The sequence below is a fragment of the Candoia aspera genome, chromosome 3, assembly GCF_035149785.1.
Source record: "Candoia aspera isolate rCanAsp1 chromosome 3, rCanAsp1.hap2, whole genome shotgun sequence".
Classification (NCBI taxonomy): Eukaryota; Metazoa; Chordata; class Lepidosauria; order Squamata; family Boidae; genus Candoia; species Candoia aspera.
Genome location: NC_086155.1, coordinates 80,868,668 through 80,894,936, shown reverse-complemented (window position 1 = coordinate 80,894,936; position 26,269 = coordinate 80,868,668). Strand labels below are relative to the sequence as shown.

The 26,269-nt window shown below is 38.3% G+C and overlaps 1 protein-coding gene across 2 annotated transcripts; it reads right to left on the bottom strand.

Moving 5' to 3' along the window:
- Positions 1–2,260: 2,260 nt before the first annotated feature.
- Positions 2,261–25,787, bottom strand: SH3GLB1 (SH3 domain containing GRB2 like, endophilin B1). Of its 2 annotated transcripts, XM_063298217.1 has the most exons (11): positions 25,609–25,787; positions 19,490–19,631; positions 17,737–17,865; positions 17,275–17,408; positions 16,932–17,024; positions 13,792–13,830; positions 8,926–8,949; positions 8,068–8,157; positions 7,243–7,343; positions 5,016–5,250; positions 2,261–2,734 (listed from the first exon to the last, which is right to left on the bottom strand). In XM_063298217.1, exons 1-11 carry the CDS (start codon positions 25,678–25,680, stop codon positions 2,627–2,629), a joined length of 1,167 nt encoding a protein of 388 aa, XP_063154287.1. In that variant the 5' UTR covers positions 25,681–25,787; the 3' UTR covers positions 2,261–2,626. The 2 variants fall into 2 exon arrangements, with proteins under 2 accessions (XP_063154287.1, XP_063154286.1); XM_063298216.1 differs by lacking the exons at positions 8,926–8,949; positions 13,792–13,830 and having other exon boundaries at positions 25,609–25,786.
- Between the last annotated feature and the right edge of the window lie 482 nt (positions 25,788–26,269).

Here is a 26,269-nt window from a genome sequence, read left to right as displayed (position 1 = left end):
ATTTTTAACCATTCAGTGATACCATTTGCATTTTTGTCATTCCACTGGATACATACTCCATTATTACAAAGCAGTAGGTTTCCAAGTGTGGCTTCATCACCAAACTGAGCAGATAATGTGTCATATTATGAGAAGCCAACCAACAGTCAATGATGGATCATCCACTGTTTTCCCAAAAGTTGTATTCAGCAGAACAGCTTAGTGAGTCATTTAACACATACAAGGTCAAACATAGGGGCAGCTGTTTGACACAGAAACTGGCCAAGTTACATCTCTGGTCCTTGTCAGTTGTTGATAATAATGTGGCCTCTAATATGTATTTTTCAGCACAACAGTTAAACTTCTGAAAAAAAAAGACTTTGTCACTAGCACCCCTTCTAGTATGAAATGGATAGAAGTCTGCCTGATTTGAAAATCAGTCATCAGTGATTCTTTTGAAGTCGGTAATATCCCTCTTGTGCCAAGAGGGACCGGGTGCTTGGCCAGGTGCTTGGCTACACTCTGACTTGCAGGACTTCGTACTTGGAAGAACTATAGTTTATTGCTCCAGGAAGTGATGGGGTGCTTGAAATTGAATTCTTCCCCATTTATGAACCCCATTCTTTCTCTTCCAATGGACTTTAAGTTTTGTCAAGAATGACAGGGTCATATTGTACAGTGGGGAATTAACCAAACTGCAATGTGTCTAGCTCTATAGTGGGGAAGTTGACAGCTTGTTATCCTTATTACTTTCTTTGACAGCTGAAATACACAGCATTTAAAAGGTTATTCCAGCTCCTGAACCTTCTCTAAAGTTGGAAAGAAATCCTTGAGATGGACAGCAGCCTCCCTCTGCATGCACCCCTTTCCAGTTGTCTTATCAGTTATGGACTATGTGGACCAGCTTTGGCAGCCTTCCTACTATCTCATGTAGACTATGGGGGAAATGCTTGAGATACTGAGATTGAGCAAGTCTTATCTATAAGGTTACATGCTCACTAACCTTACTGAGGCACGCTTCCCCTTATTTGCTTTGCTTTGGAGGAGCAGCTGTAAAACCTGATCTTTAAAAACTCCTATGAGAATAATAAAGATGTTGGCCAAGAAAGCTTTAATGCACCATGGCAAGCTAAGTTGTTGTCTGAAGCTAAGTAGAATCATTTTCTGAAGCAGATAGCTAGAAAACCAAACTATTCTCAGATTAAAAGCCCACTGATTATATCTTGGCTACCTAAGAAACACCTTAATATCATCCACTTTGTTCAATAATTGAGTCTTTTAAAAGAGCTATTATGTATGAACTGAATGCAAACAATGCCTAGGTATAGGGTCCTCATCTGGTGCATTATTTGTTGTGGTATGAGATCCTGGGACCTAGTTTCAGGATGATTTCTCCAGCAATAACTTTGCTGGCACCTTCCTCAGAAAGTGACTGAATGTTAATAGATGAGGGAGACATACACCCTGGAGTTACAATTGCTTTAGGTCTGTTGGTTACATTGTGGGGGGTTGAAATACTCAGTTTCTTCCCTGGCAGCCATAGCCTTGTCAATCTTCAGCTGTTCAGGAGACTTTCCAGCTGCATGTTCAGGAGTAGGCTTCTTATATGTCATCAGTCCCCTGCTTCAATAGTGTTTATGACTCAAGAAGGTCCTCAGTTTCAGTTACAAAGTGGAAGAAGATAGTGGGATTGTGAAACTGGAAATTTCTTTCTGGTATAACTGGAGAAATGTTATAGAGGTAGCTTGCATTTGGAGTGCCTGGGCAGTATGTGTGTGAAGACTATCCGTGACTGATTGGAAAAAGGCTGTTACTGGTTCCCTTACAAAGAAGGAAAAAGTGTTTCACAGGAAAAATGAAATGTACAATTGCAAATTATAACAATAAATGGTGAAAATCTTGACTGAATAGATGAATTACCATGTCTCCCAATTCCAACTATCTTAGGTGTCATTCCTTTCCTTTTGTATTCAAGGTAACTAACAGTGGTAACACTTGCAATCCAATCAACCTTTCAGTAAGATGCTTGTATGCTTGCTCCCTCACTCCCTTGCCAGGCAGTACTATTACATCTGAGCAAGAAGTCAAATGTGTGGAAGTGGGGGAATAAGCGAAGGATACCCCATAAACATTGCCCTGTAATAACCCAGTGTCTACCTCAACACTATCATGTTATGAAGACTTTTCTTTAAGGCCATAGTGTTTTGCTGCACATAAGTATAGCTATTGCCCTTTAATATGTTAAACTTTAATTGTAGCCAGCAAAAAAAAAAAGTCAAACCATTTTTCAACAATTTATTGTTGTGAAGAAGCTTGTCATTATGAAAAGTTCTGTAGAAAACGGTTTTCCCTTTCAGGTTTAGAGTACTCAAAAGCAGAAAACTGTTATTAGTGAAAACTCCAATAGAAACAAAGTTATGTAGGTAACAATCTTGGCACATAAAGTAAAAAGCCCTTAAACAATTTAGTTCTGAAAACAGTATCTACCATGCAACAATACTGGCAAGAAAAGCCCATTTCTAATGTTTGTTATTCTCATCCATTAAGACATTAACATGGAAGACACTTAAATCTGGTTTATATAAAGTTAAATTGCATATAAATATGGTCTCACCATAACTGGTAGTCTTTATACAAAGCCAACCACTCAGTTTAACAGTTCTAAGTAAGTAATAGGCACTTTGCCTTTTTGATTTCCTCGTTCACCCATCAACCAGTCTGAATCCATGCCAGGGATACTGTACACTGTTATTACCTAGAAACAATAAAGAAAACATTTATTTATTTGTTTATATTATAGGTCACCTGACTCCAACAAAACAATGTAATACAGACAATATCAAAAGCAAGAATCTGCAGGTACTATGACAGAGAATACCCACTTCCTAGATCCCTCCAGATGACACTGTTTAATGGATGGGAGGCAGAGCATGCCAACTCTGCTGGATTATACAGGATGGGCAGAAACTATGGAAGATAATCCTCAGATAACCAAGCCCCATGCCATAAAGGGCTTAATAGGTGGCAATCAATACCCTGAATTGCATCTGGAAGCCTGGTAACCAGTGGAGCTCATGCTGCAGAGGTGTTACATGGGCATAAATGGCATGCCCATAACTGCTTGTGCCACTACATGCTAGACCAGCTGCAGTTTCTGAGTGGTCTTCAAAGCAGCCCCATGTGGAGCACACTGCAGACCAAAGCATGAGTGACTATCTGAAGGGCCTTCCATTCCAGGTATGGGTGCCAACTGGCACACTAGATGAATTCGTGCAAAGGCCTTCCTGGCCACAGTGACCACCTTATCCTGGCATAGGAGCCATGAGTCCAAAAGTCCCCCAAATTGTACTCCAGTCCTGAAGGGGAGTGTAACCTTGTTCAGGATTAAAGATAGAACATTCCCTGATCTGGGTAGTCCAAATACCCTCAGCCACTTAGTCTTGTCACGGTGAGGCTGAGCTTTTCCTCCTCATCCAGACCCACACAGCCTAAGATTTTGGCAGCATCACCTGCTCAAGTTGTATGAATGGATATCATCAGCATGCTGATGATACTGACACCAAACTGATCGATAACCTCATCCAATTGCATCGTGTAGATATTAAATAGGAGGGACAAGAGTATCAAGCCCTGAGGCACCTCATATGTCAGGGTTTCTGGCTTCATCTCCCTCACACATCTGCCAACATCAACTGGACCTGACCGCAGAGAAAGGAGAACCACCATAATGCCAAGTGTCCCTAATCACTGAGTGGTATCCAGAAGGATACCAGGGTTGATGGTATAGAAAGCTGACAGAAAATCAAGGAGAACCAGGATGGCTGCACTACCCCCATCCTGATCTTGCCAGATGTCATCAACAAGCACAACCAGTGCCATCTCAAAATTATGTCCTTGTCTCAAACCTAACTGAAAGGGGTCTAAGACAACCCTTATCTGCCAGTGCCCTCTGAAGTTGATCTGCCAGTGCTCTCTGAAGCTGTAGCCTAACCACCTTCTCAACAATGTTCCCCAGAAAGGGAAGTCTAGAGACTGGATGAAAATTGTCCAGGACTGTTGGATCCAGCAAGGCTTCTTGAGAAAAGAAATTCCACCTTCAAGGCAGATGGTACCATACCTTCTCTCAGTTAAACAATACTATCACAAGGATCAAACCACACAACACTCCTGGATAGTGTTCACTATTCAGGTGGGATATAATAAACAGTTGACCAGGTTAACAGACCTGAAGATCCTGTCCCCTTCCACAGGAATTACCAGCCAAACTCACTCCAGATAATCACACAAGTCCTTGCTTCTGTCACCTTGATAAACTAACCCAGTTGGAGTCCAACTCTGACCGAATCCAAATAACTTTATCTGCCAGATGCCTATTAATCACAACCCTCCAAGTAATTCTATGGCTCATCCCTCCCCAGCAAGGAACAAGTCACTTTAAAAAGGGCCGTTGGGTGGCTATCTGCAGACCCAGCAAGGGCAGAAAAAAAACTATATAACTTTTGCCAACCTTAGTGCCATGATGTAATCCCTAGTATGGACTCTTACTCATGCTTTGTCAGATTCACTTTCTGTCTTCTTCCAACAATGTTCTAGATGTCTCCTCTGGCATTTAATCTCCCAAAGTTCCTCAAAAAACCAAGGAGCACTTCAAGATCAAGGTACAGCAAGAGGCCGCATAGGAGCAATCCGATCCGTGGCCCTTGATACATGCCCATTCCAGGCAGTAACCAAGGCTACAGTTGAACCACCCATCAGAAACCAGCCATCAGATCCTTGGGGGAAAAAAAAATCCAAGGTCCATCTGAAGCCCCATAGGATCCATCACTCACCTGGGGCAGACTAATATAACCCTAACCCTATATCCCTGCAAAGGGGGGATCACCAGTGAGTCAAAAAGAGATCAGAGTAATCTGACCATGGCAAAGACTTGATAATATCATCCACACCCACATCACATTGCAACTGCTCCAAGACAAAAGCCAGACCTACAATACTGTTAAAAATATTTGCTTTTATTTAGAGTAACAGATGTGTACCTCATCTGCAAGAAGTGATAATTCAGTGCTGTTTGCAGCATCATAATCATAAAGTACTCTGGCTTTTCTACTACCACTTGAAGACTTCAATTCACCAAAGCTTGAAGAAGCTGCTGCACTGCTTATTGAAGATAGGGAGGGTGTAACAGTAGCTGAGGACATATTGATAGAAGAACTACTTGGAGCACAGATTGAAGATGACTGGTTATTGTTGGCAAGAACTGTAGATGGAAAGCTATAAAAGATGAACATTATATTAATTATTACAGATTAACATTAATGCTGTAACAAACTTTCAAATGACAATTTTACTGTGGATTTTTTTCATCTTCCAATATAACCTTCCAATAACAAGCAATTCCATTTTCCAACTATAAAGCACAATGTACAGAAGCTTCCACAAATTATAGATTTAAAAACAAAACTTTAAAAGTTAACAAAATATTTGATTCAAATTGTCTTGTATGACTTAGACATACAGACCCCAAACATACTTTTCTTTGCTTCAGAGGAAAAGTGTGCTATTAAATCCTAGCTGTAATGATTAAATACTGATCTTTGATTTTATATGAACAAATTTTCCCGAAAGATATTCTCAAGGATCTGCCCTAACACGTATGTGCAATAAAGAGTTCATGTTTAGTCTAGGGAGAGTAATTTCAACAATATTATATTGTGACATAAACAGAACTATTTAGGATGCATTACCACATCCAATTACATTTTAGAGCAATAGGCACTATGTATTTAGAGAGTATTAAGGTTTTGGGGAACAAAAACCAAAAGACCCTATGGGGCTCTGCAGAATAAAACATTAACATCTTATCATTAGGAATACAAGAGAAGCTAATTGGGTACACACAATATATTAAAATGTAACTCCATATAATAATGAAAATATTATTTTAACACATTGTGTGAGATAATTATGTTATCACAATGCTGCATCTTGTTTCGTGATCACTCTTATTTTAATTGCTTATCAATTTTATACCCTCCACACTTAGTTATTATATTACTTTACTAAGCTAGGAGGTTTTTTTTTATGGAAGCAGCTGTCCAGTCTCAGGACCACTACCTATAAGATAAAGTATCTAAAGCTGAACAGTCCCAATATACAATGCATTTTCTTAAAACCTGCATTACAATATATATGCTTTCTGCTAATGTTGATAAACAATAGAAATCAAATCCTTCTGAACTTTGCCTTGCCACTAAACACTTGAAAATGCTGAGCAGAACTCCATCTTGTAAATTTGGAAATAGACACAGAACAAATACATTTTAAATGAATAAATTTTAAAAAATATTTAATATTGTGCAAAAATTTAACTAGCCCCAATTGCTCTGTCTGATGCATCACTTGGATACCGATACCATCTAGCAAAGTTCTCTGCATCCAAATCGCTCACAGCCTCTAAAATATTCAGGAAATAAGATTGCGATCTAAATAACCCAACCAGATATTTCCTGCAGTGGGGGGTGGGGGAATCAACAGCTTCAAAATGGCAAGGCATGACCAGACAATCAAAGGCCCACTCCTTTTGAATATGCATGGCATGAATCACATAAACCAGCGGGGCTTCCATTGTCCAATCCTACCTGCCATTTGGATGCTGTTGACCTCCTTCCCACAAATATCCCTGAACTCCATTTCTTTGTTAAACAAGGCAAAATATTTTACAATGAGTCAGGTAACCTTGAAACTTGCAGGCTGCATACAGCTCTCTAAGCTTGGTCTTCAGAACATGCTGATTAAATTTGGGAAGCAAAACAAGTTTTTCAACTTATTTTGCATATTAAACTTTTCCAAATCCACCCCCCAAAAAACGACCCTACCCCCCCACTTTGACTAGATATTTCAACACATATTACCTAATATATTACTTTTTGTACTTGCTCTGCATAAAGTGCTTGCAAATTCATACTATATCTATTCACGTTTTTACTTTAACAGTGAATGAAAGAGCAATATTTTATTCTATTGAATGTTACAACTGTCTCCTAACTTGATAGTTAATTGTTTAAATTATCAGTTCACCTACATAGGACATGTGTGTCCTTCTACTTTATATGTAATGCTGGCTGACCTGTTACTACAGATGGTACTACCATTTCATCATGCAATTTGAATAGTCACTAAGCAAGATTTTAAAAAACCTGCCAATTCTATTTATTTTACCTCTTTAATTTAGACAAATAGCTAAAGAGTTTATTATTTTATTACCTTCCAAGCTGTTTCTGAAGGTCCAACATAAACTGATAACATTGTGCATAGTAAGTCAGCTGGGCTTCTACAAAATCATTTAAACAACGAAGATGATGTGCCTATGATATAACAAAACATAAATGTTAGTACCAACACAACTACAGGGAAGTTTCCATCATTTGAAAATTACAGGGATGCTAATTTGGGAGGATATGGGGAGATTAAGGATTACCTATATCAAAGGTGAAATTAGTAACTTTCACAAATAAGACAATCAGCGTGGGATAACCACAAACAAATACAGGTAGTCCTCAGTTAATGACAGTAATTGGGACCAGCAACTCCATCGCTAAGCGACACAGTCATAACTCATGATGTCATGTGACCATGCCGACTTATGGTGGCAGTTGCAGCAGTTCCAATTGCTGTTGTGAGGTGACTGCAAATGGTGATCACATGCTGGACACTGCGACCATCATAATGGTGTGCTGATTGCCAAGTGCCCAAATCATGATCATGTGACTGCAGGGATGCTACAATGGCTGGAACTTCGAAAACTGGTTGTAAGTCCCACTCATTCAGCGTTGTTATAACTTTGAATGGTCACTGAACGAGTGGTCACTGAACAAGGACTACCTGTATGTCTGAATTTAAACTGCAGATTTTCATGTGGGGAAGGGAGGAACCTGAATCTTCAGAAATTCTAGAGCACGATCTTTCATTTACTACAGTCTTACTGTATCAGATGATCTAGGACAGATATTTAGTTACAATTAATTGCTTTTTTTTTTTCTTACCCTCAATAATTTAGCAAAACTGTCTTTCCTTTTATTCTGTACTTACATGTGTACTGTTGATGCCTTCCAACAGAAGTCTAGTAATTTCTGCTTGCCGGTCAAACTCACTTTGGGCTATCCGAACTTCCTGTTCAGACTGAAAAACATATTACAACTTTACTGATAATACAAAATTACTTATGCTGTGGTCAAGATATAACAAATAGTTCAATAAATGGTGGTCCTTCATTGGACTGAACAGCCTGCTCCCAAAGCAGCTAAGCACTGTATTTTTCATTGAAAGCAAGCCTGTTACAAGTCTGAAGGCTATATTGACAATTTTTAAAAAAATTCTCAACTAAACTATACTGAAAATAATTCAGGAGCTGGGTTCTGAAAAACAGCTATATTCACATTCAGTGTAACGTCCTAGATCACACTGACAGAGGTGCTAATGTTTAAATGAATGCAGATACATGTCTGTTTCAGACCACCTGCCAGAATGTATAGTTTGGAAAGAGGTGGGAGCAAGGCTGTCTGCATGTCCCATTCTCTCCCCATTTTAAGCTCTTCAAGCAATCAAATGAGTGCCTGAACAAGACTATATAATTCCAGCTAGAAGTAGTATTGAGCACATTTCAGATACAGAATTGGAGAATGAAGCTCATAGAATAATCAAGCAAGTTCTTGTCCTATGCAGCAAAATAGAATTATCTTGTCATATTTTTAGGGTTTTTTGGTAATTGGCTATCATTTTGCCATGACCACATCAAAGACCGCCCAGAGTTGCTCTTTGAGTGAGATGGGCGGGGACGAAATTCAAAATATAGATATAAATAAATTTCATTAAGCGATAATACTAATCTCTGGATATCAGCATTTCAGCATTATTTCTTAATCAACACTTTCACTTAGGAGTACTTACTTTTGTCACTTCCTCTGCCCATATCTTGTAAGCATAAAGAGGTAAAGAAACAATAAGAATTTTATTGCTACTTTTTCCTCTGTGTTCATATTTCTCCTGATATTAATTAATGCTCATTTCGTAGATTTATTTTATAATGTAATGCCCGCAACTTGATATTAGCTGAAGTTTAAGCTAGTGAATATTATAATTGATAGTGTTATTACCAGTGCAGTTTCTTACAGGCTAATTTTCCAAAATTATCATCAACATTATTATCCTTAATCCTTAGGAAATATTATTCCAACAAAAACTATTTTCACTGCCAGTTAAAACCTTTATGCAACAATTTTCCTCATGGTATTCTAAGATAATTTGTATGAAAGTTTGGAACCAAGGACCTTCTACATTCTGTCAGCAGTTTCTAAGTTGAAACAAATAGTTTTGTTTTGTTTTTTTTAAACAGTAAAGGCTTAAATAGATATTCAGTATTTGGATCCAGAGTGGCTTCTCTAGAAAGAAAAGGGCCCTTTGGGCTTTGATTCAGTTGAGACTTATTTTCTTTCTTGCCAAATGTCTCTCCTCTCCCCTACAATGTTTAATATTTTGGAGGTAGTTTAAGAGGTGGAATAGGAGGGTTGTACATACAGAGAGAGAAAATTCCTCATTTTTCATGTTCCATTTATGAGATCTCTGGATCCAATCAATTAAATGTGTCAAAAGCAGAGCTATTTTAGAAGAAACTGTATCTTCAAAAGCAACAAAAGAATACAATCTAAGTAACAATTGTTAGGATTATGAACAGATGGATGACATTTTTTAAAAATGACCTATGTAAGCCAAACCTATTCAAAATACAGCTACTACAAACAATAATGGAAAGATAAGTGATTTCTCTTGCTATCCAAGCCTGCCTTTGTCATTTCAATAATTGAGACTATCCCGGTGGTTACAAAAAAGGCCCCACTCATTCTGTTACTTTTATGCATTAAAGACAATACAATATTCAAATTGCTACTGCTCACATTTATTATGTCTTTTGATAAGTAGTCTATTTCAACAAGCGCAATTCTGTTCTAAAAGATTCCTGTGAACTTATATATACATCAAAAGCTTCTATGATATTTTTAGATGAGACAAAACATTTTCACAAGGCCTTAAAAACACATCAAACTTGTGAATAAACTTTTAAAGTTGTTTTGAAATTTCAGTAGAATGAACAATTTATTATGTAGAAACTATAACTTTATAGATGATAATGAAATGGAAATTTTGAAAAAAACATTTTTTTCACTAAAGTACTATATAGGAACCACTTTCAGTCATTTAAGGCAATAACTAGAAAGTTTAACATGGAACAGGCATTGTTTATTTTCAATTTTTATTAAACAGAAAACTATGTTTCTACTGACAAGAAGATTGTCAAGAAGAGATCAAATAACAAATGCTCTGCAAATACACTAAACACTATGTTCTGAAGAACCAACTGTACTAAATATCCAAATCAGCTCATCTTATAGACTGAAGTGAAAAAAAAAGCAGTGGATGAAAAAATGCATAATGAAAGCAAGAGATTATTTATAATGGGAATACATAGAAAAAGATTCAGCAAATAATGTACAAGACAACAATGAACAATTAAGATTTTAAAAAGGCAGAGAAAATGCAGAGCAATTTCAATGGAAATAAAAAAAACTGTTCTGGAAGTAGGTCAAAAGGATAAACACAGAGTGAATGGAAATAAAAAATGAAAGTAATGAGCTATTTGAAATTAAAGTGAGATGAGGTAACACTGGGAGGAGTACTGATAGTGGTGATCACTAGGTAGTGGAACTGCCAGTCGGAGTGTAGCAATGTAGGGCACCTCCTCCCAGTTTATAGTAGAGAGGAAGGAGGGAAATGGGAAAAGAGGGATTTGGGAGGTTGGGGTGAAAAGACAGGTTTGAGAGAGGTTTAGAGTTCTAGTCTAAGAAAAAATCCATCTTCAAAGAGACAGGATTATGAATATATTTAGTGCCAGGGAAGAGAAGTGCTGACAAGTTACAATAGCTATACTATTAAGTTAATCTCTTTTAATTTTAAGCTATTTACTGAAATGCATCTTTGTTTAAATGTTAATTAAGTGACTGTGCCATCCTATATCTTCCCTACCTAGTCATGTTGAAGGACATCTTAGAACAGAAGAGTCCTCATAAACAAAAGGAGAAAAGCATAAGGATTTCTGAACCAGAAAAAGGGTTTTGGTGGTAGCAACAAGACAAAAAGATAATTCAGAGATCTCTCAAAATTAATGGAACTTCACTTTAATTTTGAAGAACAAAAGGATAAGAAAGGACTCCCATAGTAAGGAAGGAACACAATAATACTGATCTCTTGAAGACTGAAATTGAAATGAATGCTATAAATTTTCTTAAATGCAGGTATTTAAGAAAAAAAGTGATGAAAAGGAAATCATATATTTTTATTTATTTATTTATCAAATTTATCATCGCCCATCTCCCCCGCAAGGAGGGACACTGGGCGGTTCACAATAAAAACCTCACCACAATATAAATACTATACAATAATATCAATAAGCGATAAAATATAAATATATTAAAATATAATAGAATCCAGATGGCTAAAGTTCTCTCTCTGTCCACAAGCAAAACAGGGCAATTCTAAGGAGCTATCCATCCCCAGGAGGAACTATTGTCTCTCCCGCCCCAGGAATGATGACAAAGTCAGGTTTTTAAATTTTTTGCAGAAGTCCAGGAGCGAGGAGGCCTGCCTCAACTCCGAGGGGAGAATGTTCCAGAGGGCAGGCGCTGCTGCAGAAAAGGCATACTCCCACGACCCCACCAGATGGAACTCTTTAATAGATGGGATCCATAGCATGCCCTTTCTGCATGCCTGGGTGGGGCAGGTCAATGTGATGGGGATGAGACAGTCCCTCTGGTAGCCTGGCCCCATGCCATGTAGGGCTTTAAAGGTCATAACCAATACACAGAATCATATATAGTGTGAGTATGATGGAATATGGTAAACCCTTATGTGTAGAAGATGTAGCTGAAGAAATATTAAAATATAGATGAGAATTGCTTATGAAGTGGCCATGTGACTTGTTTAATGTATGTGAAGACTGCCTCTGTGATTGATTATTGGAAGAATGTTAATGTTCCTGTATACAAATGGAAATAAAGAACAAGTGAATGCCAGAAGTATACCTGGGTAGGTGTTCAGCAGAATACTGACTGAAAGGGTATAAAAAAAGAGCAATGAGCAAAATTTGGGAAGTGCAATGCAGCTTTATACTAGGCAGGAGGCACACAGTTCAGATTTCTGCTCCTTAGCAAGCCATCGAGAAACACATGAATGTGAGAACAAAAGTTTATTGTCCTTCTGTTGATTCAGAAAAAGTGTATTATAGATAGGCTTGAATTATGGAAAGTTTTGCATGAATATGAAGCTTCAAGTTGGCTGCTGAACGCACTACAAGTGACGTATGATGGAAGTAGCACTTAGCAAATAGTCCAGTTTTGAGCAGGCAGTAAGATATACTGTACACGTCCCTTTGGTTGGTTAATGTACTGTAATGGATAGATGTATAAAGAATGGTTGGAGCAATGTATGTGGATGACACTGTGTTGTTGGCTGAGAATCTGAACATGCAGCAAATGTTACACAGACTATATAACACAATGATTAGTATGGCAGGAAAATTAATTATCAAAACCAGTTGCGTTTTGAAAAAGGAAAATGGAGTGAACATTTGCAAGGCGTACATAAAATGGCAAACTTCAAGCTGATAAAACTGTATATTCTGCCAGTACCATTTTCACTTCTTTCAACATTCATCCCTCATAACAGACCACTTACCAGCCATTGTTTTTCTATGAGCACATTTTAGTATTTCTCTATTTGGTTCCCCCCTTTACTAAATATAATAAAAGGTATGTGGTCCATTGTTAGGAATGAATGTTTGTTGAAAGAAGTGAAAATGGCTAAATATAAGAGGGTGCTTCTGCCCACTTTACTGTATGGAAGTAAAAGTTGGGAGGTATCAGAAGAAATATAAAAAGGCGAATGCAGGGGGAATGGGATACTTAAGAAGTATGTGTGGTAAAACAAGAAGAGGAGACAGAATCAAGAATGAATGGGTGCTGAGTGAATGTGGATTGAATATAAACACAAGTAACCAGTACAAAAGAAGTATGTTGAGGTGGCTTAGTCATAGAAAATGCAACATAAATTTATGAAAGTAGAATGAATGGGGGAAGAGGAAGATCAAGAAAGCTGCGGTAGGATGGAGTTGATGAGTTCCTGAAAAAGAGAGGTAAGAAGTTTAAAGAGCAAAGGGGAATACATGGGGCAGTGTACCAAAGTGGTACAAAAAGAATGCTTTTCAAGATGTGGAAAAAATATAATGAATGGTATAAATAAATATTAGATGTGTTTCTTTTTCTCTTTATATTGTACCTTTAACTTTTTAAGCTTATTCTTACTTATTCATTTACTGTGCTCTGAATACTGCTGCTTACCCTGAAAGTGAACAGTACAATGGGGATGCATGTATGCATGTATGCATGCATGCATATATGTTATTTCCTACATTATCTACAGCACCTTGGAAGAAAGGCAAGAAACACATGATAAAATTTAACTTATTAATGCTTTCAATCATTAAACTGCTGTTTGAGATACAGCTCCCCCCCTCCACAAATGGAGTGTTAGATAAAACATTATATACATCAACATGGTCATTTGATGTAGTTCTTCATCTAAATAAATAATACAGATCAGCAGGAAAGCAAGAGGAAACACCTAAAGAAATGTTATGAAGACAAGAGGCCAACAAACCTTTAGCCATTTTACATGCAGCAAGTTGAGCATGTAAGAGACATTTACCATAATGTTATTTTCATCAGGTGGAGACAGGTTTAGTTGCTTAAAGTATAAAGACAAAAGGATGTTATGTTGGGGAAAAAAGCTACAAAATGCAACATAGATTGATAAGTTATATTGCAGTATCAGCAGGAAGAGCCAAAGATGTAAGATTCACATTGTCTGAGCAGTGACACTTCATGAATAATTTTTTTATCCTTTTCGATGCAGAATTTAATTTCTCCAGATCATCCTATCTGTACCTTTAGATCATCACTTAAGCCTCACCTACACATCTTAGGTAGTACAGTTAGTCCTTGTTAGCGAACACAACTGGGACCGGCAACTCGATCGTTAAGTGAAGCGGTGGCTAATTGAAACCGCAACTATGCTTATGATTTTACTTCAGCTTTCCTTTGCTTTACAGACCCGTGAAGGTCATAAATGTGAGGATGGATCGTAAAGTTACTTTTCATCCCTGTCGTAACAGCAAACAGTCTCTAAACAAGGAAGTCACTAAACAAGGACTAACTATAACTAGAATGTTTTCAATGTTTTCCTTTAAAAATGATCTCCTTCAGGAAGCCTACATAGCTTTTGCAATCATTTAGATCAGAGACAGGAAATCTGGTCCCCAAGTCCTCTCCTGGTGACCCTAAGAATCCCTCTCTTTTACTGCTGAAAAGTGAAGGCTGTTTCCTCCCATTCTGTATTGGGACACAAAGAAAGATAGGGATATGAGCTCTAAAGTATGTCTATATTTATAAAGAAAGAACCCCTGAAGTTCAGCCTGTATAATATGGCTCCTCTCACTTTATGGCCTCTCCTAAAATATTAAAGGTGGCTCTTGGCTACAAAATATTGCCTGCCACTAAAAAGTCAATTATATTGTCTCAGATTTTTAAGAAACACTAATGTCTGCATTTTCAACTTAAGCCAATTCAATTTAAACCGATTTTCATTTTGCTATACGAATTAACAGTTGCTAGTTGTTGTAAAAGAGAAGTACAAATGATTTCTTCCTAGCTTGTCAGCTGCTCTGAACAAGTAACCAACCAACCAACCAACCGACCAGTTTTAAGAACAGCCTATCAGAAAGATGCTGCCATGAGTACTGATGGCGAGCAGGAAGGGGCCTCTATCCAGGGGGGAAAACGCATGCGTAGTACTGAGGAATTAAGCAGCCATTCAAAGAGACACAGATCAGACCCGCCTTAACTTTTGGGGTTTATCTGTCTGGGTTTTTCCCACGCTTCTTCAGTTTGTTAGGATTTTCTGTCTAATGTAGCAGTAATAAAGCACTAGAGACCTATTCCTCGTCTCAGCGTGACTCCTGACAGTTAGAACAGATGCCACACTTCTTATAGTGCAAGCCTGCAAAGGCTAACTATCTGTATTTAAAGCACAGACACAAAACACAATGTCCTTCCACAAGTCAAGAAGACAAGTTTGTTGTGACATGTTTTTATTTATTTATTTAAATTTTTTTAAGGCCATCCAATTTTATAATGACCCTGGCTGGCCACAACGACCCTGGGCATTAATAGACTGCACTGTATTTTTAATTGGATTTGTGTTTTTAGTTAACACTTTTGTTAACTAATTTTGGTTATTGTGATCTTTTTTTTAATTTTTTTTGTGATATTTTGAGTTTTTGTTCTGTTCTTATAAACTGACTTATATTTTGAGAGGAGGCAGTATCTAATACAGCCAAAATTTATGCTCACAATGCATATACACATATACACAAATGCATATACACATATGTACAAATATACAGCAGGCCTGGGGCGAGCATGTCAATGGTCCCATTTCTTGGTTATATTAACATCAACACATTGCTTACTTGGCAGCCATGTATATTTATTTTGTATTTTAATTGTTTTAATTGTAATTTTTAAAACTGTTTTATAGTTTTATTGTTGTAAGCTGCCCAGAGTCACTTGCTGAGATGGGCAGCTACAGAAATCAAATAAATAAATAAATAAATACACGAGGACAAGCAGATTCTTGTCCTGCTTTTGAAATGCTTCCATCAGTTTACGGCAGTTTCCAATTCTGGATGGGGATTATATTCTTTCTGGTGCATAACTTGGAGGGAGGGGGTCACATGTTTATATGCCCATGTGCCTTCCATGAATTGTACCTTTTATCAAGTTTAATAGGTTCATCACCTTCAGCCTTTTCTGGATGTGCATAGCCTGGCCATGATGATTCATGCTCTGAGCTTAGCATTGCTGTATTCAGCTCTCTTTCTCACAGGAACATCTCAGAATTAAAGCCAATATAGTGTTTTTCTCCTGTTCTCTGTTCTTCCTTGAAAGAACAGTTTGGTCTAATGGTTAAGGTGCTGGGCTAGAAACCCGGAGACTGTGAGTTCTAGTCCCACCCTAGGCATGAAAGCTGGCTGGGTGACCTTGGGCCAGTCACACTCTCTCAGCCCAACTCACCTCACAGGGGGTTGTTGTGGGGAAAATAGGAGGAGGAAGGAGTATTAGGTACGTTCGCCACCTTGAGTTATTTATAAAAATAATAAAGGCGGGATAAAAATTAAATAAAATAAATTATGTACCTGGAAGTAGCATTTTTATAGTCTTTCCTCCACCAGTCTGAGTTCCTAGAGATACTCCTTGTTTTCTAAATAACATTTCAGGAATCATCTAATTTCACCCAGTATTGTCTAATTTCAAGGAGTAGAGATTTCCTGTTACAAAGTCTCACCTTAAACTGAACGAAGTTCTTCTCCTAACATGTCCACAGCCACAAACCCTTTAACCCTGTTATATGACATGGGCTTTTTAAAAAATCAAGAACCAACAGCGACTGTTTGTAAAGGACTGGATCCAGACTTCAAGTTCTGCAAATGAAAGGTCTCCTAATATCCATAAAAAGTGTTTGGTCCAGCTAAAGCATTCTGTTGGCAAAGTGTTTTGCCAACTCCTCTCTCCTCTTGCAGTACTTTGTGCGCTCCAAAAACTTGCATAGGAGCAGATTTTTTCCAAGGGTACATGTGGCTATAAAAGAGGGGGAGAAGAAATCAGCTAAAGTTGTTTTATATCCCTGCTGCTATAGTAGCAATGTCTGGATTGTGAGGATCTGAGACAAAATGCCAATTAAATATAAAATTATATATTCTGAAGTTCTTAGAGGTAGATCTTACTTACTGAAGCTCGAGCCTCTGCTACTTTTGCCTTTTTCAGTCTAGTTTTGGCAGCATCCAAATCTAGCCTTTTATTTTGTAATAGTTTGCGTTCTCTCTGTAAAAAACAAAACATTACTGTATGGGAGAAAATGTGAAAAAGAGTTTCAGTTTAGTTTCACAAAAATGAAGCGGCATAAACTACTGCAATTTCCTGCTCCTTCTTGTATTACATAAGACTGCTACATCAGGATTGTGTTAAGTTTCTTGATAATGATACCAAATGCTTAACTACAAAAATAAAAATCATTTCTTTGAGCTTTTAGAATTATTTCAAATTTCATTCATTTCATTCATCAATAACTTACAGTAATTGTTTTATAGTCTCCTTCAATAAAATTTCTAAGAGGGGTAAGGAAGTTTATTGCAGCAGTCTGTATTAGTTCTCTGTCCGCTGCCCCAATTCTTTTCTGTGTTTCTCCACATTTAATAAGAGCATTTCCTGCAATAGAAAAATTGATTGCATGATTCAAGTTGCAGCTTATATATAGACTTAACTACAACTATAGGAACTTAACCTAGAAGTGCTGACCACATCTTTTCACAAAAGGTAACCTTATTTATTTTTGTATTGTTACAGATTTAAATACCGCAACCACTTTTTTTACACTATGTTCAAAACGTTACTTTCAGTACCCAACGCATCGTTTCAAAATGTAAAGTTATAAAACACTTTCACAACAAAGAAGATACGTGATTCATCATAGAATTAGTATCTAGTTAATTCATTCTAGACATTCCTGTCATATAAAGTAATAGTTACAACTTACCATATGCTGTTCCTGGGCCAAATTCATTCCCAGCATCAATCATATGCTGGCCCTGTAATTCTGGATTATTCATACGACTTGGCGCTTTGCGATCCAGTTTCTCATAAACAAATTCTTCTATTCTAGCATCTGGCAAAAAAGAAAATTTATCATTTGTCCATTACACGTAATCCTTGGGTTAGGTCCACTCATTCAGCAACTGTTCAAAGTTACTATGGCACTGAACGAGGGGGACTTATGACCGGCCCTCAGAGTTCTGGCCATCAGTTTTCCCGCAGTCATGTGATTGCGATCTGGGCGCTCAGGTGCCTGGCTTGCAATTACAATGTTGCAGCAAGCCATGGTCACATGATTGTGATTTCTGATGTCCCCTACTGGCTTCCCACAAGTAAAGTCAGTGGGGAAGCTGACAGGAAGTCTGAGGTTGCTCCTGATGCCCGCAGGACCCCCTTCATGCTCTGTACCATCTGCCTGCAGCTCCCTACCACCTGCACCCCACCACCCATAGTGCCTGATGCTTTTTTGCCCGCCCGTGCTCTGTAGCGCCTGCCTGCAGCACCCCACCGCACATAGCTCCTGCCTGCAGTACCCCACCACACATAGCTCCTGCCTGTGGCACCCCCACCCCCCGTGGCACCCCCACACTTTGTAGCACCTGTCTGCAGCAGCCTGTACCCACCGTGGCACCTGTGCACTCCCCCATACTGCTTGCCTAGGACTTCCACCTCTTCCCACTTAACAAACCTCATGCTCCTGGGGTTACGATGGCAACTGGGGCTGCCAGGATTGCCGTTGCTAAGCAATGTGGTTACATGATGTTGTGCTTTATGACATCACTTAGCAATGGAAATTCCAGTCCCAATTGTCGTCATAAACCGAGGACTACCTGTATAGCCAAATTTGTATATCTTTTAATAATAATATAAATAATCAAATAAAGTATTGCTGATGTGATGGTTACAATGTGATGGTTAGGGTGTTGGATTAGGAAAGGGAAGAAAGAAGACCAGGGTCAAGTTCTCCCTCAGCAATCTAAGTTCACTGGCTGACTTTGGGCTGATCACATTCTCTCAACCCAACCTATCTCAAAGGGTTGATGCTGTGAGGAAAAAGTGGAGGAAGGAGTGCTAAACACTGCCTTGAGCTCATTCTGAAAGTTGGAATATAAATCTAATAAAGTTTTTTTAAGGATTTGTACCTGAAGTTCACAAATAATATACTTCCCCAATCGAAGCGAATATTTGTAGCTCAGGGTTGCTAGTCTGGCAATGAAACGTCTGCAAGAATACTTCCCCAATACTTCCCCATAATTCCCCAAACATATTAAAGCTTTTAAGAAACCAATTTTCAGAACTAGCTGCAGAATTGAATTAAGTTTAGTTGCATTAAAGTAGCATATAGCTTTGAATAATCAGAGTTGGTTCATTATCTCTGGTTCAACAAATCCTAGATCTCTGACATTCAGAGTCATACCATCAATTTTATCATATCCTGATTCACTTAAGAAATTATAAGGTTGATCTTTATTTTGAAGCAATTTGTTTTGCAAAATTATAGTTAATATTTTAAGTTCTACAGTTATTGCACAATTTGAGGATAATAAAGCAATTGAAAGATGATGTGAATTCAGTATGAAGAATTAATGCTAGTTTCTCAAAAGTCAACAACTCAGGTTACGTTATATATGTGTATGTATAAATTACCAATATGGAAATCAATTAATGGCAAAAGAGAAATAAAGTTTTGCTCTTACTTGGATTTGGTTGCAACAATACTTCTGTCTGTTTCATAATCTTTTCTGTCCATTGTTTTGTACATTCTGCCTTACACAAAAGATTTTCTAAGTGAGCATCCAATTCTGTCTTCTCTGCTTGCCCAAGTTTCTCTTCTGTAAACTATATTGATTAAACAAACAAAAGTACTTCTCAACATATAGATGAGCAAAACAAATTCATTGGCAAAAATACAAAACAAAAATACACACGCACACACATTTGGTGATAAAGGGCGTTTAAGAATACAAAATTTGCCTCATTTTATTCCTTCAGTTTTTCATCTTCCTATTACTAAAAAAACCCCTCCCTTCTGATATATTTGGCTAGAATGTTAAAAATAGGTATGCAAGGCTTTTCAAATACAATATATACTATTTTCTATAACAGTTTTCATGTCTTACAATAAGCCTATAACAAAGAATACAAGGATAGAGGTATAAGTGTCAACAGAATGTGACATTCACTGGGAACAAGAAATGCTCTCTTCCATTTTTTGCACAATTTCCCAGAGTAAACGTAACTCAGCAATCTGCTGCTCAGGGAAGGGAGAACTCTAAAGATTTCCAACTTTTAAATCCTCTCTTCAATAGAAGAAAAAAGGGAAAACAGTAGCAATTCTACATACTCTGCTGATTCACAACATGTATTTATGAATGGGTTTCCAGGTTTCAAAGTAATTTCAGTATGTTTAAAGTGGAACAGAAGACAAAAGGCGAGAATTCACCGCCAGAGGTGCCAATTACATTATCATATATTATTTGATTTCAGTAACTGTTTGCCTCAGCATTATAGAACACCCCTTCTGTTCTCTCCGATATTCTGTAGGCATTCTTATGTATTCAGACCACATTGCTTCTAAAGTTCTATGTTAAATCAAAGAAAACTCTCCTCACAGCTTCAGAACTTGGAGGAGAGGGGCAACAATGAAAGAACAAATAATGACGGGCTTCTAAAGGCTTGCATCCTTGATGAAAAGCCTCCCTTCAGTAACATGTTTAAGCAAGCAGTGCCTGTGCAATTCCAAAAATTCTTTATCCTTTTCAATCTGATTCATCACAAACTATCTTTGTCACCCTGATGGATGATCTGTAGAGGAGGTCAAGCAGGATGTAGCTCTAATAGTTTCCCTAAATGTCTTAACAGCTTCCAGTGCTATTAACCACATGGTATCCCCTTCCAGTTCAGTTTGGAGGCAGAACATTAGTGGCTCCACTTCTAAGGATAGATTTCAGAAAATGATGCTGCTAGATTATCATCTGATGCCCCATTATATGCTTATGCTAAAATAACATATATCATTTTAGTTCTTTCAGTTCCTTTTAGTTCCTTTTAGTTCATTTTAGTTCAGTTCAGTTCGTTCAGTTCTTTTCAGTTCATTTTAGTTCAGTCAGTATCTTTTGGAATTTTAGAGTTCAGAATTTGTAAAGTACAAATTTGGTCTCTGGGACTATATGACAAAATTAATTAATTAAAAGCAATTAATCATTTTGCAATCTGTAAACTGAAGTTTATCTTGGAATGACCTTGGTGGTTCAGGTAGGTATTGTTCAAATTATTCAGGTTAGAACTACATTCTCTCTAAAGGGCTAGGTTCACATTTAGGGAATGTTCAAACACGCTGATCCAGCTTCTTTACTAAAATGGAATAGCATACATATCTCCTATGACCTCTCTTTCATAAACAAAGCCTCACCATTAACTTTCCAAACAGAGTTCTAAAATGTTCCTCAAGATTGCCTCTAAACATCAGTCATTCTAATGGATACCAAATAATAAACAACTATCAATTGATATTTATTATGTTTTAGGTACTAGATTATCATTAATTTCCCCAAAATTTAAAATTTTGGATAAATTTAGAGATGCCTTAAAATATTGCTTTATTGCTTTGTATACAGTACTATCCTGAATGCTTAAGTGCTGTATGCTACAGTTATGGTATGCATTTGACCAACATGTTATACAATGTCTGAATGAAACACTGCATGAGAATGTTTGGTACAGTCCCAGTGTATGCAACTGTAATGACTATCACTTGAAAGAGATATGAACTTGTGCAGGCAATCTCAAAAGACTATGTGATAAACATTCTATCGACCAGTTATGCAAGTACCTATTGCATGTAATTATGGAAGAATGTAGAGAAGTAGGTAACTAATTCATGATAACAATATTACTATGATAGCATAGAAATAATTACTGATAGCAGTATTACTATTACTGTGATAACCTAATACTAAAGTTATTGGAGCCTCTATGAACTAGTTTAACTCAGATCAAAAAAGTATCAACAGAAAAGAAAAAGTATATTTATTTGAAGCCCAAAAAATGCAAAATAAAACAGAAGTTCATTTTTTTTCATATAAAAGTAAACAAGTCAGCATCATAAGACAAGCATCATAGGATCTCTTAATTAGAAGACAGCTTCCTTTGTCCTCATTCCAGCACCAATGAATAAACTACAGATGAAGAAATGTACTTCTTAGAGGAAGAACATGGAAACACTGTAGTCTGTTAAGCAATTTATGAAATATTGGTATTTCCTAAAAATAAGTTGACTTTTATTTATGTTAACCTTTAGCAGTTAACTTGAAGAATTGGGATGGACAACTGTAATCTGGATCCTTTCCATTTCTGATTGGCAAAAGGCTCCAAGGTGCTGGGTTGGGATACTAGTAAGTGCATCCTTGAGAGAGTAGATGATAACTCCTGTTTAGAAGGAGGTGGTAGTATACCTCTTCCTCAAGAAACCATAGCTCAGCCTAGAAATTCTGGACAATTGTTGACTGGTGAAAGCAGCAGTTGCAGAAACCCCTGGAGGAAACAGATTATCTAGACTGATTCCATTCTTGGTTCAGACCTAGGTATACTACCAAGATTATATTGATTATGCTTGTGGATGACCTCTAGTGAGATTGGAATAGGGGGAATGCAATCGTCTTGGTGTTGTTTTATCTCTCAGCAGCTGGCAATACCATATATATGTATAAATAAAAATACAATAAACTTGTAGGATTCTTTGCAAAGGGCCCTTAGTACTCATGGCCTGAAGCAGGAAAGGAAGAGACCAGCTGAGCAAACTTCCGTTATGCATGTTGCCTATCTTCCTCCCTCTCTCCTCTGAGTTCCTTGCAATCTAACTTTAATGTAAATAAAAGTACAGTATATATTATGAAAACAAATGTGTAAAAACTTTCGTGCAGGGCAGTTAGTAGCAATGGTCAAATGGGAAGGGGAGAAAAGAGGCCCCAGGAGAAGACTTGTAATATAATATTCTGTTCCAAATGTTATTCTGAAGATTACAAACAGAACACAAGGCCATCAACAGAGAACTTTTATGGATAACCCTCACATACAGAAATCTGTATGTCAACCACTAATCTGTCCATCTCTCCTACACTGCTCTCTAGTTGTGAAAAATTCAGCCCTGATATTTGACATTTTAGAAATAAGTTAACTTAGATTTAAATGTTCTTTTAGCATATTTATTTTACAATATGTATAGCCTAAGCTATTCCTAAGGAATTCTGCACAGGGTACAAAGTCAAAGCAAACAAAATTAAAAACCAGTACACACTGTTCAAATAATGTTATTAAACATAAAACAATAAACTGATTGGACATCCACAAAACTAATCCAACTAAACTCAGGGCTGAACACATGCTGGAATAAGACTGATCTGCTTATGAAATGCCAGCAAGGATGGGGCCATCCATACCTCCAGGGAGAGGTACGTCACAAAATGGAGGCCACCAGTATAATATCAGCATACATTTCATTATGTTATTGTATCCCTATATGTAATGAATTTTACCACCACCCATCTCCTGGGGGGTGGGGATGAGTGGTGATAAAATTCAATAAATAAAATAAATAAAATTTAAGTATTATATTATACTTATATATTATTATATTAACCACCCAGAGTCCCTCTCTTGGGGGAGATGGGTGATAATTAAATTTGAATTTTATATATATATATATATATATATATGTAAAATGAACAAAGGCAAGGTTTGCATAAGTAGCTAGAAATATTATCAATAAATAAACAGCCAATGTAGACTCATCACAAAACACAAAGCAGGTCAAATTTGGTTAGAACTTGGATAGGAGTGCCTCCAAAAAACTCTGGGACTATAGGCTAGACTGGAAAATCAATCCTGGCAGAAGGCAATGGCAAACCATTCCCTTATTTTTGCCAAGAAAACTACATATGACATGGTGGTCATGGTGTCACTAGCAATTTAATCCAACACAAAGGAAGCTTTACTATTACCTTGTTTCTCCTCATTTGTTTATATTTAAGAAAAGAGCTGAGAAGAGATCAGAAAGCTTAACACAGAAGCCAAATGGATGGTTTAAAATTATTATTATACAATGGCACTTTAGGGGAGGGGCAGAAAAGAAGATGAATACAGTTCTAGAGGTATTGGCAATTATCTAACTAACAGAATTCTACCAAAAATGAAATGCCATCCTGTTATTAACTGGAACAATGTTATGAAAGATCTCCCATATCTTTGTGCTATAGCAACAATTGCATAACACAGGAAGCCGGATGTAAAGTAGTTAGAAACAAAATCCAACTATAAAGCCAATCTATCACCCAATCTATCAATAGCACAATTACAAGAAAGGGAATACTGTTGAGCAAATAGGCACAATTCCACATTTCCACCACCATATTTTAACAGGAATAGTTTCTTTATAATGAGAAGGAATCAAAAGAATTAATAGGCACCATAATACTCTGTAGACAGGCATTTTCCTTTTGCAATATAGTCTTTCGAAAGTTAAACATAATCTTGACATGCAGAGTCATAGCTGTACGAAGTTACCTTTGAACTTTAGCTAATAATAGCTGAGAGCAGGACTTCGTTTTTGAAACATTAAAAGGGAGACACACCAAGAACAAGAAACAGACCTGGCTTTGCTCTCTTATATATGGTTATTTTACTTGTACTCTTCCAAAATGACAGTACAAATACCAAATTCTAGGTAGTAGCTCATGGCTCTAGAAAGGACACTACAGTCACAAACAGCTATCCTAATGGCTTGCATTTGTAGACAAATGTAAAAATGTTTGCTGTAGACAAATGTCTACAGATAACATCTAATTTAAGTGGAAGAATGGCACAAGAAAAGCCCTGCTGGATCACACCACAGGGCCATCTAGTCCAGCATTCTGTGTCACAATGTAGCCAATGGGGTGCACTTTGGAAGCTTTAAGGCTAGAATGAATGGCAACAGCTTAATTCCATTTGCCTCCCAACATCCAATATTGAAGGATCTACAAGGTTAGTAAGCAGCTATCAGCATAAGTCCGTCCCGCCCCATCCCACCCCCCATCTTCCATGAACCTGTCCAGGCCCTTTTTCAAATCATCCACACTGGCGGCTATTATCATGACTGGCTGCGAATTCCAAAGCGTGGTTATGTGCCGCGTGGAAAAAAGGTTTTCCTTCTGTTAGTTCTGAATGTCCCTGCATTTAACTCTTCACGTTGTCCAAGCCATTCATGGGTTTAATCTTCATCACGTCTCGTTCCCTACCTTCCTCTCTTTCGCGGGAAACGCCCCGAGAGATAGGAAGAAGGCTGACAAACCGAAGCGAATAAAGAAACCGAAGGGGGGCAAGGTTGGCGAGAGAAATCTTGCGTAAGCGCTGGAGCTGCGGGACAGCTGCGTTTAGGCCAGCTGCACGCCCCACCGCCCCAGAGGCTGTGGGGACAGCCGTTCCGAGGCCGCCGAAGGGCAAGGGGCGGATAAATAGGCATTATCGACGCCTCTGCTTCTCCGCGTACGCAGACAACGCGGTCCTGCGCAGAGCCGGGGGAGGGGAATGAAAGGAAGCTAGGCCTACTGCGGCTCCCCACCCGGCTGCCCCGATCGACCGGCTGCTGCCGAAATACCAGAGGGGCTGGCTTCTGTACTAGTTTGGCGGGGCGGGGTCTCGCGCCAGGGCAGAGAGCGCGTGCAGCAACGGCCTGACCAACGCCCGAGTCTCGTCCCAGAGGGGCAAGAGGAGGAGGCAACGTCTTCGGAGGGAGGAAAACAGGGCTTGGCTTCCTCAGCACTGGTTCCCTTCTCCTTACCTGTACGGCTCGGCTGAGGAACGTGCCAGCATCAGCCGCCAGCTTCTTCACATTGAAATCCATAATATTCATCTTTAGCAGGAGCCGACAATCCAGGGGTGTCGTTGGCGGCGCCGGCCTGCCGCCCACCACACTTCCTCCCTTCGGAAGCGCCGGCCAATGCGGCGGCAGTAGGAGGGTGGTGCCAGCCGCGGCAGGGCCTTGGCCGGGAGTTACGAAACCAGCAGCCGATTGGATACGTCGAGCTCGTGGGCGGAGACGAGAAGGCACCACTGCTAAGTACGCTCCGCCCCCAAACCCGATGACGAGCTTCCTAAGTGGTGCTTAATAGATCCATCTCCGTCGTCTGAGCGTGCTCCGTTTTCCACTCGCTGCTGAGATTAGATTACAGCGGTCGAGTCATGTACTGACCTCTCTTGGGCAGTGGTCTCTAATGAGGAACTGTGTGGATCTTTTTTCTTGTCTCGGTAATTGCTGCTTGATTTGAGACAGTTTTGGGTCCGTTTTTCAAGCACCTGACGGGCTTTTCAAGAGCACAGAGTTATTATCCTGAAAACAGGTCCCAGGATCAGAAGGAACATCTACTCTAAAAACACGTGACATAAAATTCTTGTGAGTGCCAATGGATACGCGATAGACGCCGTTTCCTCACTGTTGAGCG

Coding starts and splice junctions, on each gene's coding strand:
- SH3GLB1 (XM_063298217.1), bottom strand. CDS start 25,680: ATGAATATTATGGATTTCAATGTGAAGAAGCTGGCGGCTGATGCTGGC. Junction 13,831..16,931: donor TAGCAGAGGCTCGAGCTTCA/GTAAGTAAGATC, acceptor TTATACTTTAAG/CAACTAAACCTGTCTCCACC. Junction 7,344..8,067: donor AAGGCATCAACAGTACACAT/GTAAGTACAGAA, acceptor GTTATATCATAG/GCACATCATCTTCGTTGTTT.